This window comes from Brassica napus, chromosome C1, assembly GCF_020379485.1.
Source record: "Brassica napus cultivar Da-Ae chromosome C1, Da-Ae, whole genome shotgun sequence".
NCBI classification, from domain to species: Eukaryota; Viridiplantae; Streptophyta; class Magnoliopsida; order Brassicales; family Brassicaceae; genus Brassica; species Brassica napus.
Window position 1 is genome coordinate 13,448,213 of NC_063444.1, and position 20,171 is coordinate 13,468,383.

The following is a 20,171-nucleotide window of genomic DNA, read 5'->3' on the forward strand; positions in this document are numbered from 1 at the left end:
TTTGATTGGAGACGATACTAACATACATAAGTGGCTACTAATCCGGAAGAAATGCAACAATTGCTGAATGACATGTCGCATGGTTTAAATATGTTTCGGATATCTAATATTATAAAATTTATCTGGTTTTTTATAGAGCGACCGTCAGTAGAAGGCACAAGGAACATATTAAAACCAAAATCAAGAATACCATCATTAATGGTTTCTATAAAAGCAGTTTAATAAAAAGTAGACAGAAAACATAAGAAAAAAAATTAAAATCAATTTCTCTAGAAATTTTAAAAAATATTAGAGAGACGAACATGTACTCTAAATGGTAGGGCTGGGAAAATAAACCGAACCCGAAGATCCGAACCAAACCTGATCCGATAAAAATGAATCCGAACCGATCCGAACCCGACATAAATACCGAATGGATCCTATTTTTTTGGTATTTTGGGTTATGGGTATTATCCGAACCGAACCCGGACCTAAATGGATATCCGATAGAACCCGAAATATTTAAAATCACAAAAAAAACTTCTACCGAATATGATCTTAATTCTTAATATGTGTCCAAAATACTTTAAGATATTATTGAACTTCTAAAATAATTATATGTTACATGAAAGTCGATGGTGGAATATGGCAGTTGAAGCCTGAAGTTTTTAGATTTTGGTTTTGTTTTTATTGAATAATGTTTCTTATTTCATGAGAACTTAGTTTTTGTTTTATGATTTCATTTATCTGGTTTTCTTTCTATCACTAACTATGTTTATCTTTCGTTTGATTTTGAATGATCACGTTTGATGTTTTTTCTTATTTTTGAATCGATTTTACTTATGTTTTGGCTATTAAAATATGTACAAATCATGTATTTTAAATCCGAAGAACCGATTTCATTTATGTTTTAGTTACAAAATAGGTACAAATCAGGTATTTTTAAACCAAAGAACCGATTGGGACCTGAACCCGAAAGTACAATGAATTATACCGGTTCTTTGAAGATTTACTAACCTCGACCTGAACCCGATAGAACCCGAACCGGTCCCGAACCGAACTATTATATAACCCAAATGAGGTTGATTTTGATAAACCCGAAAAACCAAAACCCGAATGGATAAAACCGAAAACCGATTAGGACCCCGAATGCCCATGCCTACTAAATGGTTTACTGTATTCATAGATTATGATTTAAATATTTAATAAAATCATTTTAAAAATACTAATTTAACAATTATGAAAAAAATTATTTGAGATAATTTCATGATATTGCTCTAATAGCTCTACCCTTTTTCCAAAAAAAAAATGAAAATATTTATACTTGCTATTGTATGGTTGTTTTTTTTGGTTACACAAATTCATAATCAAAGTGATTTGAAACCGAACGAGAATAGAACATTAACCACTATTATATGATTGGTTAAAATTATTTTTTTATTATATTCAGAATAAAAGTGAAGATCCAATCCCTCCCTTAATAATTACAATTAATAATCCGTTATGTCGGATCCTATGGATACCTCGATAGCAGATCAGTCCTTTGACTGGAAGAAAGCTGTTTGGACGCTCAAAACATCACCAAAGACAAAGCTCTTTGTATGGAAGGCACTTCATGGAGCAATCCCAGCAGGAGAAGCACTTAGAGCGCGACAGATAAATGTTGATGGGAAGTGTAAGAGATGCAACCTACCGGAAACTATAGATCACTTGTTCTTTCACTGTCCTTTCGCAAAACAGGTTTGGACCTCGGCCCCTGTTTTCCCAAGTATTGAGTACAATGGATCTATAGTTTTGAGGAACCAATGGATCAACCTCATCTCAAGGAAGAACTTACCGCCAACGGGAGTAGAAGGACAACTCGCGCCCTGGATCCTTTGGGGAATTTGGACGGCAAGAAACAATCTGGTTTTCAACGACAAGCTCACCTCCGCAGCTGAAACGCTTTCAAAAGCCATCTATTTGGCCCGGGAATGGGGAACCTGCCAAACCATCTCCAGCCCTTTACCGGCTGTTCCCCCAACGTTAGCCTAAGCCTCCCCAAACTGTATTGTCGTAAAATCTGATGCTGCGTGGAATGAAATTTTGAACGTTGCAGGACTTGGATGGGTGATGGAAGGACAAAACAGAACATCCTCATTCTCATTACCGGCTCACCATGTGAGGACCCCGTTAGCTGCTGAGGCCCTGGCTCTCAGAGAGGCAATATGGAAGTGTAGAGAACTAGGATTCACGAGAATACGTTGCGAATCAGACTCCGCAGTGCTAGTGAAAGCGCTCAAAGAAGATACGTTCTTGACTGGTCTCTATGGGATCTTGATAGATATCCTAGCTCTTGCTTCTTCTTTTGAATGTATTTCTTTCAATTGGATTTCTAGGAAGAAAAATGTAGAGGCTGATGTGCTAGCAAAGCAGATTTTATCTGTTGAACTGGCCTTAATAGCTTCACCAACTTTGGTCTGATCATTTAATATAAGTGTGTTTCAAAAAAAAAAGAAAAATAATCCGTTATGTGTTGTGCATTAGACTAATATATATATACACATACTGCATAGTTTCACATTCGCCAAAAAATTTGCATTTCTATTCTCTCTCAAACCCCACGTTAAGAAAAACAAAAACCCTTACTAAAAAACATGTTGCGTCTTCTGAAACTCTCTCTAGCTCTCATTGCTCTCATCAACTCATCAAACATCCCGATAACAACAGCAACTCCACCAGGCATAAACCAAAACGACAAAACGTTCGTTCAAACCGCATGCAACTCAACACCATACCCTACAATGTGCTACTACTCATTGTCCTCCTACTCTTCAACCATCAAATCCGACCCCATCAAACTTTGCTTAACAGCGCTCAGCGTCAACCTCAAATCCGCCAAAAGTGCCTCGTCCATCGTCTCTAGCCTTCTCAAAAAGGTCGCCTCCAGCCCTGAGGTTCCGACCATCCTCAAGGACTGCCTGAAGGAGATGAAGGATACCGCCGACGAGCTCAAGCAAGTGTTCGCCGAGATCATCAACGCCGGAAGAATCTCAAAGGGGGAGATCGAAAGGAAGTTGGAAACGTGGGCGAGCTCGGCGGCGACAGACTTGATCCCGTGTATTAAAAAGTTCGAGGAAGCAAGAGAGAATGTGGAGATAAAGATGGTGGAGAAAGCTGTATCTGAGCTTTCAATGACTACAAGCAATACTTTGGCCCTTATGACCAGATACCTGCGTTTCTGAATTATTAAATATTCACCTCATTTCTTTGGCATGCGCATGTGTATGTTTTCTTTTCTTTTTTTCTTTTTTTTCTTTTTTTGTAAGCTTGTTAAATTGTTACGTTTTCTTTTATTTATGTCATAATTAAGAGTTGATTACAGTAAGAGACATATTTTTTACTTTCTATTACACCTACATACACTTCTTACATGTGACACATTTTGTTGTAGACCAACAACAGATTGTGGACAATTTTGCCCTTAATAGAAATGACACTTGTGGATGAGTGATTTGTGGACGAGTGATACGTGGTTGGGTGATTTGTGGACGGGTGATGTGTGGATGAGTGATGAGTAATGTGTGGATATGTGATGTTAATGTGTTTATAGTAGATAACATGGACAAACTTTCTGTTTTGATTTCATAAAACTATACAACAATACGTGGATATGGACTCATGTTACTAAAATTATACCATAAAACGTGGACACAGACTCTATTATCTCCAATACAAACACTTGGCTTCTTCAGCTCAATTGATAAATTATCTACAGTTAAACTTCAATCAAGATGAGAAAGAGATGATATTGTGAGTATGAGAGGAGAGAAAAATCGAAGAAGCGTTTACCTTTTGTCGGAGAGTAATAGATCTTGCATGTCAGAGATTTCTAATCTAAGGAATTTGCGCTTTGTCATGATGTGGATGGATGTAATTTTGATTAGAGTTGAATTTAGATCCCGAGATGATGAATGAAATATAATGAATATTGTCCATATCCACAACTAGTTTATAATTCTGTTAAGATGTTCATGTCCACAACTAATTTATAATTCTGTTATCCACGCTTTGGTGTCTACGTCCACATTTTGTTTACACATTAATATATATAATATATATATGAACATGGATCGATAGAGAATTTTATATATAGTTTATTATGATAATTATTTTTGTTTAATATATTTTAGAACTTGAGATAAAAGTAAATAAATACATAAAGTACAATAAGAAAAATAATAAAATGAAATAACAAGAGGAGATAATTTTTTTTTAGTTTAGGGTCATAAAAATCTTTTTGACAAAAGAAAATGTGTCTCAAGTGATAAGTGTATAGTGTAATTTTGAACGTGGGAAAGTAAAAAATTCTAATTAATAAGTCATATGAATTCCAAGTTTCCAGAAGTGTGTACAGTTTTCGAATTACTTAACCACAATGTGCATCCGAAGTTGAAGTACCATTCTATACTTTCAGCCGAATATTAATAAATTCTATAATATGTTTAGGACTTTTCGTACTTCATCGACGACTTGACGTGTTCACATGGTAGTCTCAAACTGTAACTCGTAACGACAATCAAAAAATAATTACATGCAAGCAGAGCCGTTCTTACATGAGGAAAAAATAAGCATTGGCCTAGGGCATCATTCTAAAACATTTCTTATGATTATTTCATTTAGTTAGATTTTATATAAGACAACCATAAAACATAGCCTGGTTAAAAGTTCTACGGGTAAGTAAAAACAGATATTAGAATGAGAACATGGTTTCTTTAAGAAACCAAACAAGATATGGAAACAATTATTTTGTCTTAAAAAAACTGGGTAAATAACAAAATAAATACTTTTTCTCTATGAATTTTAGATGACAAACAATATTTGTAATATAACTCTATACACTAAACTACAATAACGTTTATTATATTTATTGTACACACATTTAACATTAAAATAAATTTATTTCTCTGTTGCTTTGGGCAACTGTTAGTGCTTGCACGGCTCTGCATGCAAGTAACAGAATGATAAATGGTGGCTGGCTTGGAGAGGCAATGCTGCCACTGAAACGAGAAATCACTTGTTTTTTGAGTGTTCATTTTCTGCGGGTTTGGAGAGGCACGATCAGGGGTTGGCTGGCACAGGTACTCTGTTCAATAGCCTATTTTGTTGCAACGATTGGTGATATGCTTACAAGACAGATTATCAACCTTTCTATTTCGCTATTGTTTCCAAGCGTTAGTTTATGCGATTTGGTATGAGAGCAACACTCGCAGAGTAGGAGAGGCTCCTCAACCTGCTGCTCGACTCCTCATCTTTTTGGACAAATTGGTCCGAAACAGAATTTCTTCTTTAAGAAAGAAAGCTGGAAACAAATATGAGAAAGTTATGGAGATATGGTTTGGAAGTAGATAATATTTTCATTTCTTTCTCTAAAAACATACTATAGGTTTTACTTTCTACGCAAAGTAGCATTAGGTTATACAAAGGTTTTTCGAAGTGAATAAAATTTAAAATTCTTTCAAAAAAAAAAAAAAAAGATAAATGGTGGACTTTGGGCAATGACTCTTCTGAATGAAAAACGCCAGAAAGAGGCATCTTTTTTTGCAAATAATATTATTTTTTTCCAAATAATATTTTACAGAGGCTTGAGTATATATGGATCAACATGTCAGAAGGATTCGTATTTCATATCCCATGATGAGCGGTTCCAGTTGTGCACATTGCCGTTGACCTTAGGGCTTTTTCACTAGGAGGGTTTCGTAGATTTTTCCTGATATCAACAAACATTAATGTAGACTTACGAGCCAAAAAGTTATCTTAACATTTAAATTGAAAGAAATTAATAAAGACACATAAAAACCGCAAACACACATGCGGAGCGGGATTGGCCGCAGCCCGCCACGTCCAAATGAAGCTGATAACCGCGGCGGATCGGGGGCGATTTGGACGTAGGCGGTCCGATTTGACCTCTCTTGTTCAATAGATCGTAGAAAGAACAAAAAAGATCACTCATGGAGGACTGTGACATTTTGACCAACTTGGAGCTGTCCGTCTCAAAATCTCGACAAAACATGTCCATTAAACTTTTTAAATCTTTGTCCACATAACTTTTATAAATGAACTAAAAAATATTTCAAATATCTAGTTGTTCCAAGCTGTTTTTTAAAGTTTGGTTAACGGATTGTTGAGGTCGAGGATATTGTTGGGCCAAACCCAAAAGCCATGCAGGCCTATCGGAGATTCTGCTCTACTTCTATGAGTTATGTAGCTAACTCAGATTAATGCCATCAAAGATGACCCGAAAATGGTTTAAAAGATAAGATTGCAACATCCTCTACATGGCTTACAGAAATCATTGCTTCGAACAACGTAAGCCCGTAGATGACATAACAATGTGGCAATCGAAACCTGATATTGACTCAGAGACAAACCATACAAACATTTCTTGAAAACACAAAAGAAACCAAATCCAAGATTAAAACACTCCGTCCCCCAAGACCACAATATCTTCAATGCTTGGAAGCAAAGACATTGATCAAAGCCAATGCATTGCTCGTATCTTGTGCCACACGCAGAATGTGTTCTCTGATTAAGCTTTTCAGCTCTCCATCCATGGCTTTCCCTCCAAACCCATCAAGACACGTTGTCTCATCCGTCAGAGCCGCACTTGTCCATGTCCGGACATTGCCCAGACACAACCAGAAGTCTTCCCCGCTTTCGCCTTCCTCCAGATGCTTCAGTTCCTTCAGCGAACTTCTCAACCTGTCAACAGTATCTCCCATCTCTTCTATACAGTCCGAGACGGCCTCGTGCTGCCTCTCTGTGATTCCTTTATAGTCACTCATGTCCGAGACATAGGTTTTGGCTGACTTTGCTCGGGCCAAGCTAACAGCAAGCGCTGTCTCAGCGAGCTGACGAGGCCGCTTCTTGATCTCGCTTGCGTATGAAGACAGAGACTGAAAGCATAGTTCCGGGTACGTTGTTGTCTCACAGGAGGCTTTCACGAACTCTGTATCATCGCTATATTCCTCTCCAAGGTTTCTGGCCATGGCTATAGCTGCGGTGGACGCATACAGAACAAAGAGAATCAGAGAAGGAGCTATACTTTTTGTCATTTTGGTTCTATAATATGAACAACTAAAAGTGGGAGTAGTAGCAAAAGGGTTCAGGGATTTATATAGAGGCTCAACGAATATGTGAACGCAGATACTTTGACCCTTAAATCCTAACACACACAGCACTATTTATTTATTTTTAGTGCAGAAACTGGAGTTAGGTGAAACGTTAATAAATGTGAAGCAATGAGGGTATCAATAAAAGAAGATAAGCTGGAACTGTATGTCTTCATATACATTGTTCTTATTGCTTCACATTATCATATGATTCTTTTAGACAGCTTAATTTGGATCCTTTCCAAATATGCAAGTGGTAGGTCCTAATGCACGTGACCAATGACTAAACCCATGTTACTAACCCATATGAAAACACTGGTCACGAGGAATATGGCAGTGGAAAAAAGTATACTATAGTGAAGACAAAAGGTATAATATAGTGAAGACGCTAGTTTTGAAGTCAAATCTTGCAAAAGACATCCCACGAGAATCTATAGACATAAAGAAATCACTTCTAACAGCTAACCAATCAGAGACGCGTTCACACATGTCACGTGACTCTTTTCCCTATGAACAAACAAGTCACTTGTGTGTGTAAAGATTACTATGACATCACAAGGACTGATCTATCAACGATAAACTCGTATGTACCTTTGAGTAAACTTATGTCTCCAATCCTCGATCTACCATCATCTGCCTCACTCTCTCAACATCTTGTATTCTCCTTGCCTTGCTATAAATCCTCATCAACAGCTCGAAATTGTGTTCGTTATCAGGTTCTAGCTCGAAAAGACGCTGAGCAGCAACCTCTCCTATATCTGCATTCCCATGGAGGTAACAAGCGTATAACAAAGCTCCCCAAACAGTTGGACCAGCCTCAAATCCCATCTCTCGAACAATCATTGAGTAAGCCTCCTGCATCATCCCTGCTCTTCCGTAGAGATTCACCATACACGCATAGTGTTCCATCTTCGGGTTTATCCCGTATTCTTTCGACATCAAAGAGAATATTCTCTCTCCATCTTCGACCATTCCTGTATTAGCACAGAGCGATAGAACCGAGACGAACGTGATAACATCGGGTCTAACATTAGCACGCTGCATCTCCTCAAAATACTTCAAACCATTAGAATCTTTAGAGTGAGCAGAGATAATAGCATTCCAAGATACAATATCTCTCTCGAGCATGTGATCGAATACGAAGCAGGCTTGACTTAATTGTCCCGTTTTGGAGTAGAGAACAATCAAAGCATTCGCAACGGATAACTCACACTCCATTCCTCGCCTGATCACCCATCCATGTAGCTGACGTCCATGTTTTAAAGACAAAACACGAGCTAAAACACTAGATATAGCAACCTTATCAGGCTCAACCCCATCTCGAACCATCAAACGAAAAATATGCACAGCCTCGTGTAACAACCCATGATGAAGGTAGCTAGTCAACATCGAGTTCCAAGAAACATAGTCTTTGTGAGGAATCATGTCGAAAACATTCCTTGCTTTAACAATGTCTCCGCATTTAGCATACATATCAACAAGAGCATTGAGGACATAGACATCATAACCAAAACCTTCTTTAACCAAATCACGGTGAATCGCTTCTCCGATCTGAATAGACCCGATTCCTCCACAAGCTTTCAAGACTCGTGGGAAAGTGAACCGGTCCGGTTTAACGCCGTCTTCAGCCATCTGGAAGTAGATAGCCATGGCGTCTTCGTGCTGACCTGATTCCGCGTAGCCTGAGATGAGAGAGTTCCAAGAAAAAGCTGATGATTTTCTCTTGGACATTTCATCGAACACCTCGTGTGCAACCTCCGCGTAGCCGCAAGAGGCGTATAGCCTGACGAGCTTCGATGAAACGCCCAGGTTGTCGCGTAAGAGGTATGCGGGTATGAGGCGGTGAACTCTAGCGCCGTGGTGGATGGCTCTCAAGGTGTAGCATGTCTCGAGAAGAGAAGCGAAGATCTCTGGTTCGGTGATTGTGATGCCTTTTCGAGCGGAGGTTTCGAGTTCTGTAATGACGGAGTCTAAGGCTTCGAGTTTGGTCCGTTGAATGGGTTGTTTTCCGACCAAGACAGGAGTGGGAGATGATTTGGACAAGGAGAGGGAAGTGAATCCGTTGTTGTTGTTGTCTTGGATTTGTTTTAGCTTCAACTGTTCGTAGTGTCTGGGCTTCTTTTTCATCGAAGAAGACGATATGGTTGGATAACAGAAGCTTGGTCTGTATACGATACTCACCATCTTCTCTGTTCTCAATATGATAAATGGAGGGAAGCAAAGCTTAATATGATAAAATATTAGTAATAAATATTAAAAGTTACATTTTTTTTTTTGTTTATTTTTTCCTTTTATGAGATATATGATGATAACACAAACAAAACAATGCAAAGCGTATCAAAATTCAAAAGTAATGAAAAATTTTCAGACTGATTGTCTTTTGTTAAGAAGAATTTTCTACCAAAGGAGACTTTGGATTTACGTGGCGACTCTGCTTCAATTGCTGCACATACAAATTACAGTTTAGTTAATACAGAGATGCATGCCTGATGTCTGAATAATTTAAACAAGAAAGACATTTTGAATTGAATTGGAGAGAGATAGTGAGTGTGTATACCTCTTCAAATGGAGTGAAAATAGGTAGAACTTGTTTGAATATGTCATCTACTGTTCCTACTGCGTTAATCTGCACCAAAGATTAAACAACCTCAGCTATAAGGCATTTGAATCAAACATTTTCAACAGCTTCATAAACGTTTTGCAATGAACTCACTGTGTAGAGTTTTCCTTTGTTTTTGTAGTAGTCAATGACAGGACGATTTAAGGCCTCAAAGATTTTCAGACGCTTCTTCATTGTAGTTATGTTATCATCAACTCGGCCCTGCAACAATCAAGGATTCGGTTTTCACGGCACTGTTATTAACTGAAAACTTTGACAATATAAATATACTTTTAGAATAAGCACCTGGTTACGATTCAAGACTCGCTTCACCATCTCTTCTTCAGGGCAATCAAAGAACAGCACTACATCCGGGTCGGCTCCTACCTGCAATCATTTCAAGGAACTTTAGTTTCGATAGTACTTTATAAGTAAAGGGAAGAAGAGAGGGAGATGATAACTGCACAACTCACAATGCGCTCAAAAGCAACACGATTCTCCTCAGTTCGTGGAAACCCATCAATGAGAAACTTGGAACTGTTACTCGACTCCAGCTCCTTCTGTAATAGCTTCACAGTAACTTCAGAAGGAACAATTTTCCCATCTTTAATCAAGTTCAGAATCATATCCCTGAAATTGAGATTTATTTCCTCCTCATAATGAGAGACACAATCATACAACCAACAAACTTTCGAGGCTTTCTTAGTAGTAGTAAATAAACAGAGAAAAAAAAAAAAGAAAAAGAAAAAGAAAAAGAACGTAAATCTTCATACCCGTTTTTAGTGTGCATAGCGATCTCTCTCCTGAGCAAATCTCCAGCACTGAGATGTGTCAATCCAAAGGTCTCAACAATCTTTTCACATTGCGTTCCTTTCCCACTTCCAGGTCCTCCTGAGGTTTATATACAAAATCCATCAGACTAACTCATCTTCAATGTTTTTCACATGAAACTCGAATAGACCCAACTCCAACACATTGATAAACAGCAGAATCGAAAACTAACCTAGTACAAACGTAATGAATGGAGATTTCGCCCCTTCCTCCTGTGACATATACAAGTAGAAACAAGTTTATATACACAATAAAACGAGCAGCTTCTCTTTATATGTACATACCGGTTTACTAATCTCCGTTGCAAATGATTCTCGAATGTTGAGCCCAAAAGCTGCCTGGAATACGTAATGAACTGAGTTAAAATCCACAACAATCCAAAGATAACAGACAACGGTTTCATAACGCGATTTGGGATTGAAAATCGAAGCGGAAAACGTCGCACCTGGTTACGCGCAAGGGATCGAGACGGAGATGATGAAGAAATCATCGGAGAAAGTGATGCCACGCGTCTCCACATCTTGTGTCGTCTTCTTCTTCTTCCTCCTTCAGGTGTGTGCGATTTCGATTTTTGGATTTTCGATGTTCAGATTCCAGCGAGGAGAATTAATAACGTCGAGAAACAGATCAAGGAGAATAAAATAATAATAATGAGGAGCAGTGCTTCCAAATAATAATAATAATTGTTCAACGTTCCCGCGACACCGTTTTCGTCGGATTTTTTGGTTTGTTTCTGTTTCAGCTTTTTTAAGCGACCTGCGAACATTTAAAAGGGGAAAATATATGAATAGGTCAGAAACTTGAACATGGCACGCAAGTTCAAGCTAACGTGTAGTTTTCTAGTTTTCCATTTTACAAGAAAAAGGGAACCGGTGTGTTGTTTTCGGCCTCCCAAAACAGCAGGTACTTCCAAATAAACCAAAGTGCAAATTGGGCTATAACACTTGGCCCTAGGCACGGATCCGATATCCGGGTTTTCGAAGGTATCTGTGATTTGCTTCGTATGTCACGGATATCTAATTTTTCGATTTGCTCTGCTTCGGAAAAATACGGATATTCGGAAAAACATATATCCGGAAAATAAATAGATATTTGCAGATATTTACGAATACTTACAGATATCTCATATGTTTTGATTAATACAAATAACCTTTAAAAGTTTATACAAATTTGTTTTGTAAAATATTTTTTTGCATGATATATATGATAAAAATTAAAAGAAGTACTGAAGCTACATATTTTGTAAAATTTTTGAACTTAGTTAACAATTATAATAACACAAAACTTAAGAAACAAATTATAATTTTCATAAATGTGTTCTCTTCCTTTTATGTAATACTTTTATATTAGTAATAATGTGAATAGAATTTATCAAATCATATGTTAGAATAATAATTATTTAATTTTATACATTAAAAACTTTAAATATAATCAAGATATACATGTATTTATATATTATCGGATCGCATCGGATATCCGCTTCCCAAAAATTTAATATTTGTGATTTGCTTCGATTTTAACGGATATTGATTTTTAGTATTTGCTTTGCTTCGAAAGTTTACGGATATCCAGAATTTTCGGATCGAATCGAAACAAATAACGAATTGAATCAAATTTAACGGATAAAATGTCCAGCCCTATTAACACTTCACTTTACTTTATATAAGTGATACCCATGCTTACCAAAACCTTGCAAGTTGTAAGCATTTTCATGAATTCTTGGACAAAATCCAATTAAACATTCACCTTAGTCCCTGAGTTTTAAATAATTAATAAACATAGATCCAATGCAATATTATAAGATTATTTTTTGTTACAAATTATCTTAAATATTTATGGTTCTCTAAATTATAAAACCTACCAAGTCATGAAGATAACTACAAAAAAAATCGTTGACAAAAAAAAATCATAAATATAGTAAGTTTATGGAAAACAACTATTCTTTTGAATAGATTTTTTTTAACTACTCACTAGATTTTGATTTTTAATTCCGGGTAAAAAAAATGTTAGTTGGTATTATTTATTGAATTGATCTACATATTTCTGTTATAAAATAATTATATAGTGTCTTTAGTTTTATTTAGTGTTTTCATACTCGATCCAGACCCGCGGTTAAATCGGTAAATCCGGTTACCTCTATATAACCGGATTCAGATATAATGAAAAACCCGTTAATTAAAAATTTAATAAAATCTGGTAAAAATATTAAAAACCCGTCATTAACTCATAATCTGGCACTGTTTGATCCAATAAAAGACTCAAAGAAATCTGATAATATTTCTAAAAAGAGTTGATGAATTTTTAGTATATTTTTAAATATTACATAAAATTGAATAAAATATTAGATTTGTGATTTTTTAGACTTTAATATGTTTTTAGTATTCGAAAAAGGGCGGAAATGATATTAGAGAAAATAAAAATTTATTTATATGCCAGTATTAGTTTATTTTGTTGTATATATTGATTGAGGAATATGTTTAATTATTATATAAATTTACTTAAATTAATTTGATAATTTTTAAAATGAATTTTATATTAAATTAGTAACCTATATTTTATTAGTTGATATAATAATTTAATTATGTCTATATGTATATTAAATTATGTGCATCGTTGTATTATAATTCTTGGTAATAAGAACTTGTTATTTTTGTTAATAATTCGGTCGAGTGAAACTGAAACAGAATTAATTATTTTCTCAAATGTCTAGCTGAATTGTTTTGTAAATTGATTCATATAGACCAAGTGGCGGTCTATAATATTGTTCGCCAACCGGTTATGTTTGATTAATAGAATAACTCACCTATGTATTTGCCCAAAAAAAAAGAATAACTCACCTATGTTATAATGATTGAATTTTTGCTATCTCCTTAAAGTGTCCATTTCAGCATTTTATTTATTTTGGTGGGACTCATCTTTATGCTTTGTTTTAATATATTATATATTCGTTAAAGCTTACAATAAATATCACTTAGTGCAGTGATTTACACATCTTTAAAAAAACTAACAACCCGGGTCCGAATAGAAACCATGAGTGTTTTACGTGTTTTTATGATTAAATTTAATTAAAAGCAATTATGACTTTTACAATCTTCCTCTTTAGACTTTTAGTTTTTCTGCAATATTGACTCCGACGACTCATAAATTTTCATGAGTTATATATCAATTTCTTCGTTTTTTGTCATTTTCATGAAAAAATCATGAATCTTTATATATACTACTCGGTTATAGGATGAAACGAGTAAAAACTAATTTTTTTTAAGAATCCTGATTTTCGAACCGAATCAATCTAAATCGTCACCGTAGGTGCGCGAATTACGTTTTTCTGGCGATTTTACGGCCCTCGGCGGTGAATTTTTGAACAGGGTTGTGTAATGAATTAATGGTTGTTAGGTCATTTTAATTAACTCGCGGCCTATCGCAACCAGTTTCTACATAAGCCTTAAAAGGTAAGGCTGATGCGTCAGACAGACCCAAAGAAGCCTCCTAATCGTCTATTCTTTTTCACTGTCTCTAAGCTAGGGCCTAGGGTTCTCCCACTTCGTCGCTTAACTCTCACCTCCGATGATAAACCATTACACTATAAACTGCTCTATTCAGTATCTCGTATCATTGAAACTCTTTAAATTGATAGAATTTCATAGTCCTATTAAAAACTTGATTAATATAACTTTCCTTTGTTGTTTGTTCTATTTTCCGAAGTTTTCCACTAAGACATGTACGCCATGGAAGGATTCACTAATTTCCCAGATTTCAAATCCGAATTAGAACACATTGGTAGTTTCAAGGAGGAGGTGAACAAAATCGTTTACACAACCGATAACTACAGGAACAACCAATGAAAAAGAAACACAGTTTTTTGGACGGACTAAGAGAGTTCGCATATACCTGAGAGGAGCTCATGGAGATTCATTTTTTATTTTTGTTAAAAGATCTCGCCTTGACCATATTTATAGGGTTATGTCTATTCTCTTGCTCTATGTCTAATAAAAGGTTTCACTATTGTTTCGGGTTTCTAAACTGTGGTAGATAGTTATTTTCTTATACTTGCACAACTTGCGGATTTACTGGATGGTTAATGAGGATAGCGATTAGTCAGCGTATCAGATGTTGAATCGCAGCGGATATGTGGGTCTCTGTCCGACATATTCATGGGAAAAATGTTGATAGATGTCGAATTCATGAAGATAAATCGGAAACTCTTTTAGACGTCCACACATAAGATATGAAATATCAACACATAAGAAATCACCAGTTATTTTCATATCAACCTAATCAATCTATTATAATATAGATTATATACAACAAGTAAAAAACAAAAGTTTAAAAAAAAAAATCTCACACATAATAATGTATTCGGCTTCGTGCTTGCGCGGAAACTATGCCATCAGTTGAAATAATGAATCAACTAGGATAAGACCTGCGCTTTGCGCATGATGAGTTTATTTGTATATATTATCGATAGTTTCTTTTATATATTTGATCATTTTATTTATATATATATAATATTTTTTGTTGTTATTATATAATTTCTTTCCGATGGATCGAATCAATTTTTATTAAAAATAATGAAACAAAACTATAATTAATACATCACGGGTTGATCGGATTATACATTAAACAAATTATGACATAAAAACCTTATTTTTTCTATCGAACACATTCTTTAAAAAAATGAACAGTATTGTTTTCACAGTTGAATTATTTTGACTTTTATCTTCCATATGGTTTTGAAAGTTTTCAAATCAACTATCGAATTGATACATGTCATTTTAATGTTTTTAGTCGTATACTTAAGGAAAACTTACATTTTTGTAATTTAAAGTCGTTTTAAAAAAAAATCAAAATATAACATATAAGAAAATTCTAACATATAAGAAAAATATAACATATAAGGTGTCCTCATTTTTGTATTTTAAAGTCGTTTTAAAAAATATATATAACATATAAGGTTTCCTCATTTTTGTAATTTAAAGTCATTTTAAGAAATTCAAAATATAACATATAAGAAAAAATCTGTTTTTTTTTATTATATGGTTAATGTGATTATTTAATTTTATTTAATAATATAAATTTAAACAAAAATGAAGAAGAATGCAAAAATTGTTATCAAATCTTTATTATTCATAATCATTAATTGCCATATATATATAAATCATATTAGCTAATTCCGTAGCTTTTATTTAAGGAAAGAATACACACTTCCTATATTTTAGGTTAATATAATGTTCTCTAGTGTTATATAATTATGGAATAATGTGACACCATTAGATTAAACTATACTTTATATTAGATGATCTAGAATTCTTTGAAATGAAATTTAGAAGGCATTTAGAGTGCCACCCAGAATTTGGAGTTTTTTTTAATTAATACAAAATTAAGGTTCTAATTTTTCAAATGCTTCTCAATTAACATAGAGGGGATTGCTTTTTCATGTCCACTATTCAATTGCTTTATTAGATATAGAAACGTTTCTAGAATGATAAATCATGTAGGGTCCACGTTTTTAAGAGAGAGATATTTTGTGGATCTGTTAATTTAAGTCTTGATAAAGTACTTAGGCTAGAATTTAGGGTAATTAGTTATTATTATTAATGTTATAATCAAATTTATTATAATATATAGTTTTTACCTAAAAGCAAGTTAGGTCCAACTCTGTGTTTCTGTTTTAACAGTATTGATCTTTGTTACATTTGAACCGGTGACGACATATATGAACCAATTACATTTTGAAGGCATCAACCATGTCTTTTTGACAACACCATCGCAGAAACTGCGCTTTGCTGACCGAATACTTGATTTTCTTTTGTTATTACTCTGGTAGTTTTGCTGGGCTGAGGCCTTCACTGTGTCTTCATCATTCGTACATGATAGGATTCACCTCCTCTCGACAAGGCCGGATATGAGATTTCTGGAGTCGCAGACATTTACTTTTCCTAAGATCACAAAAAATGGATTACTTAGTCAAAAAAAAATGAAAGGATTACAGCATATAATCCTTGATTGGACTCAGGTTGGACTAAATGGAATACAGCATTGAAAAGTAACCATATCTCGGACTCTTTGTCTACAAACCAAAACATATTCTTTGATGACATCATATCAACTTCAAGATGTTCATCGTTTTCTTACGTAAGTGTGCTAGTGTTGTCAATTGAAAGAGATCAAGGTCATGTGTATGCGCACTCTATTTTTTACTCTAAAATAGAGTTTAGAGTAAAAATGTTATAATAATATTCTATTTTTCATTCTATAATAGAGTAATAAATGGGTTTAGTCTATTAGACCCTAAAAATAGGGCGAACAAGATGGTCTAAATAATTATACTGCCTTTCATTTTCTCTTATCTAAACGTCTTGTAATTTGAACAGTTATCAAGTAGACCTCTCATTATATTTGGCATTTGGCATTAGCTTCATTTTTTCATCAAGTAGACCTCTCATTATTATTAATGTTATAATCAAATTTATTATAATATATAGTTTTTACCTAAAAGCAAGTTAGGTCCAACTCTGTGTTTCTGTTTTAACAGTATTGATCTTTGTTACATTTGAACCGGTGACGACATATATGAACCAATTACATTTTGAAGGCATCAACCATGTCTTTTTGACAACACCATCGCAGAAACTGCGCTTTGCTGACCGAATACTTGATTTTCTTTTGTTATTACTCTGGTAGTTTTGCTGGGCTGAGGCCTTCACTGTGTCTTCATCACTCGTACATGATAGGATTCACCTCCTCTCGACAAGGCCGGATATGAGATTTCTGGAGTCGCAGACATTTACTTTTCCTAAGATCACAAAAAATGGATTACTTAGTCAAAAAAAATGAAAGGATTACAGCATATAATCCTTGATTGGACTCAGGTTGGACTAAATGGAATACAACATTGAAAAGTAACCATATCTCGGACTCTTTGTCTATAAACCAAAACATATTCTTTGATGACATCATATCAACTTCAAGATGTTCATCGTTTTCTTACGTAAGTGTGCTAGTGTTGTCAATTGAAAGAGATCAAGGTCATGTGTATGCGCACTCTATTTTTTACTCTAAAATAGAGTTTAGAGTAAAAATGTTATAATAATATTCTATTTTTCATTCTATAATAGAGTAAAAAATGGGTTTAGTCTATTAGACCCTAAAAATAGGGCGAACAAGATGGTCTAAATAATTATACTGCTTTTCATTTTCTCTTATCTAAACGTCTTGTAATTTGAACAGTTATCAAGTAGACCTCTCATTATATTTGGCATTTGGCATTAGCTTCATTTTTTTCATCAAGTAGACCTCTCATTATTATTAATGTTATAATCAAATTTATTATAATATATAGTTTTTACCTAAAAGCAAGTTAGGTCCAACTCTGTGTTTCTGTTTTAACAGTATTGATCTTTGTTACATTTGAACCGGTGACGACATATATGAACCAATTACATTTTGAAGGCATCAACCATGTCTTTTTGACAACACCATCGCAGAAACTGCGCTTTGCTGACCGAATACTTGATTTTCTTTTGTTATTACTCTGGTAGTTTTGCTGGGCTGAGGCCTTCACTGTGTCTTCATCATTCGTACATGATAGGATTCACCTCCTCTCGACAAGGCCGGATATGAGATTTCTGGAGTCGCAGACATTTACTTTTCCTAAGATCACAAAAAATGGATTACTTAGTCAAAAAAAAATGAAAGGATTACAGCATATAATCCTTGATTGGACTCAGGTTGGACTAAATGGAATACAGCATTGAAAAGTAACCATATCTCGGACTCTTTGTCTACAAACCAAAACATATTCTTTGATGACATCATATCAACTTCAAGATGTTCATCGTTTTCTTACGTAAGTGTGCTAGTGTTGTCAATTGAAAGAGATCAAGGTCATGTGTATGCGCACTCTATTTTTTACTCTAAAATAGAGTTTAGAGTAAAAATGTTATAATAATATTCTATTTTTCATTCTATAATAGAGTAATAAATGGGTTTAGTCTATTAGACCCTAAAAATAGGGCGAACAAGATGGTCTAAATAATTATACTGCCTTTCATTTTCTCTTATCTAAACGTCTTGTAATTTGAACAGTTATCAAGTAGACCTCTCATTATATTTGGCATTTGGCATTAGCTTCATTTTTTCATCAAGTAGACCTCTCATTATTATTAATGTTATAATCAAATTTATTATAATATATAGTTTTTACCTAAAAGCAAGTTAGGTCCAACTCTGTGTTTCTGTTTTAACAGTATTGATCTTTGTTACATTTGAACCGGTGACGACATATATGAACCAATTACATTTTGAAGGCATCAACCATGTCTTTTTGACAACACCATCGCAGAAACTGCGCTTTGCTGACCGAATACTTGATTTTCTTTTGTTATTACTCTGGTAGTTTTGCTGGGCTGAGGCCTTCACTGTGTCTTCATCACTCGTACATGATAGGATTCACCTCCTCTCGACAAGGCCGGATATGAGATTTCTGGAGTCGCAGACATTTACTTTTCCTAAGATCACAAAAAATGGATTACTTAGTCAAAAAAAATGAAAGGATTACAGCATATAATCCTTGATTGGACTCAGGTTGGACTAAATGGAATACAACATTGAAAAGTAACCATATCTCGGACTCTTTTTCTATAAACCAAAACATATTCTTTGATGACATCATATCAACTTCAAGATGTTCATCGTTTTCTTACGTAAGTGTGCTAGTGTTGTCAATTGAAAGAGATCAAGGTCATGTGTATGCGCACTCTATTTTTTACTCTAAAATAGAGTTTAGAGTAAAAATGTTATAATAATATTCTATTTTTCATTCTATAATAGAGTAAAAAATGGGTTTAGTCTATTAGACCCTAAAAATAGGGCGAACAAGATGGTCTAAATAATTATACTGCTTTTCATTTTCTCTTATCTAAACGTCTTGTAATTTGAACAGTTATCAAGTAGACCTCTCATTATATTTGGCATTTGGCATTAGCTTCATTTTTTCATCAAGTAGACCTCTCATTATTATTAATGTTATAATCAAATTTATTATAATATATAGTTTTTACCTAAAAGCAAGTTAGGTCCAACTCTGTGTTTCTGTTTTAACAGTATTGATCTTTGTTACATTTGAACCGGTGACGACATATATGAACCAATTACATTTTGAAGGCATCAACCATGTCTTTTTGACAACACCATCGCAGAAACTGCGCTTTGCTGACCGAATACTTGATTTTCTTTTGTTATTACTCTGGTAGTTTTGCTGGGCTGAGGCCTTCACTGTGTCTTCATCATTCGTACATGATAGGATTCACCTCCTCTCGACAAGGCCGGATATGAGATTTCTGGAGTCGCAGACATTTACTTTTCCTAAGATCACAAAAAATGGATTACTTAGTCAAAAAAAAGTGAAAGGATTACAGCATATAATCCTTGATTGGACTCAGGTTGGACTAAATGGAATACAGCATTGAAAAGTAACCATATCTCGGACTCTTTGTCTACAAACCAAAACATATTCTTTGATGACATCATATCAACTTCAAGATGTTCATCGTTTTCTTACGTAAGTGTGCTAGTGTTGTCAATTGAAAGAGATCAAGGTCATGTGTATGCGC

The 20,171-nt window shown here is 34.7% G+C and overlaps 5 protein-coding genes across 5 annotated transcripts; 2 read left to right on the plus strand and 3 right to left on the minus strand.

Annotated features, from left to right (window-relative positions):
• The first annotated feature begins 1,482 nt into the window (after nucleotides 1-1,482).
• On the plus strand, nucleotides 1,483-2,013 carry LOC125579821. The gene has a single exon (XM_048743681.1). The coding sequence runs from the start codon at nucleotides 1,483-1,485 to the stop codon at nucleotides 2,011-2,013; it is 531 nt and encodes a 176-aa protein (XP_048599638.1).
• A 489-nt stretch (nucleotides 2,014-2,502) lies between these two features.
• On the plus strand, nucleotides 2,503-4,068 carry LOC125580139 (pectinesterase inhibitor 4-like). Its single transcript, XM_048744181.1, has one exon. It carries the CDS (start codon nucleotides 2,616-2,618, stop codon nucleotides 3,201-3,203), a length of 588 nt encoding a protein of 195 aa, XP_048600138.1. The 5' UTR covers nucleotides 2,503-2,615; the 3' UTR covers nucleotides 3,204-4,068.
• A 2,182-nt stretch (nucleotides 4,069-6,250) lies between these two features.
• LOC125580142 (pectinesterase inhibitor 7-like) lies at nucleotides 6,251-7,366 on the minus strand. Its single transcript, XM_048744184.1, has one exon. It carries the CDS (start codon nucleotides 7,071-7,073, stop codon nucleotides 6,468-6,470), a length of 606 nt encoding a protein of 201 aa, XP_048600141.1. The 5' UTR covers nucleotides 7,074-7,366; the 3' UTR covers nucleotides 6,251-6,467.
• Nucleotides 6,251-9,314, minus strand: LOC125580140 (pentatricopeptide repeat-containing protein At4g25270, chloroplastic-like). Its single transcript, XM_048744182.1, has 2 exons — nucleotides 7,722-9,314; nucleotides 6,251-7,015 (listed from the first exon to the last, which is right to left on the minus strand). The coding sequence occupies exon 1, from the start codon at nucleotides 9,312-9,314 to the stop codon at nucleotides 7,734-7,736; it is 1,581 nt and encodes a 526-aa protein (XP_048600139.1). The 3' UTR covers nucleotides 6,251-7,015; nucleotides 7,722-7,733.
• Nucleotides 9,315-9,360: 46 nt separating this feature from the next.
• On the minus strand, nucleotides 9,361-11,316 carry LOC125580141 (probable UMP-CMP kinase 2). The gene is made up of 9 exons (XM_048744183.1): nucleotides 11,006-11,316; nucleotides 10,845-10,898; nucleotides 10,733-10,772; nucleotides 10,503-10,620; nucleotides 10,203-10,359; nucleotides 10,036-10,116; nucleotides 9,844-9,951; nucleotides 9,688-9,756; nucleotides 9,361-9,573 (listed from the first exon to the last, which is right to left on the minus strand). The coding sequence occupies exons 1-9, from the start codon at nucleotides 11,078-11,080 to the stop codon at nucleotides 9,514-9,516; spliced, it is 762 nt and encodes a 253-aa protein (XP_048600140.1). The 5' UTR covers nucleotides 11,081-11,316; the 3' UTR covers nucleotides 9,361-9,513.
• Nucleotides 11,317-20,171: the final 8,855 nt, after the last annotated feature.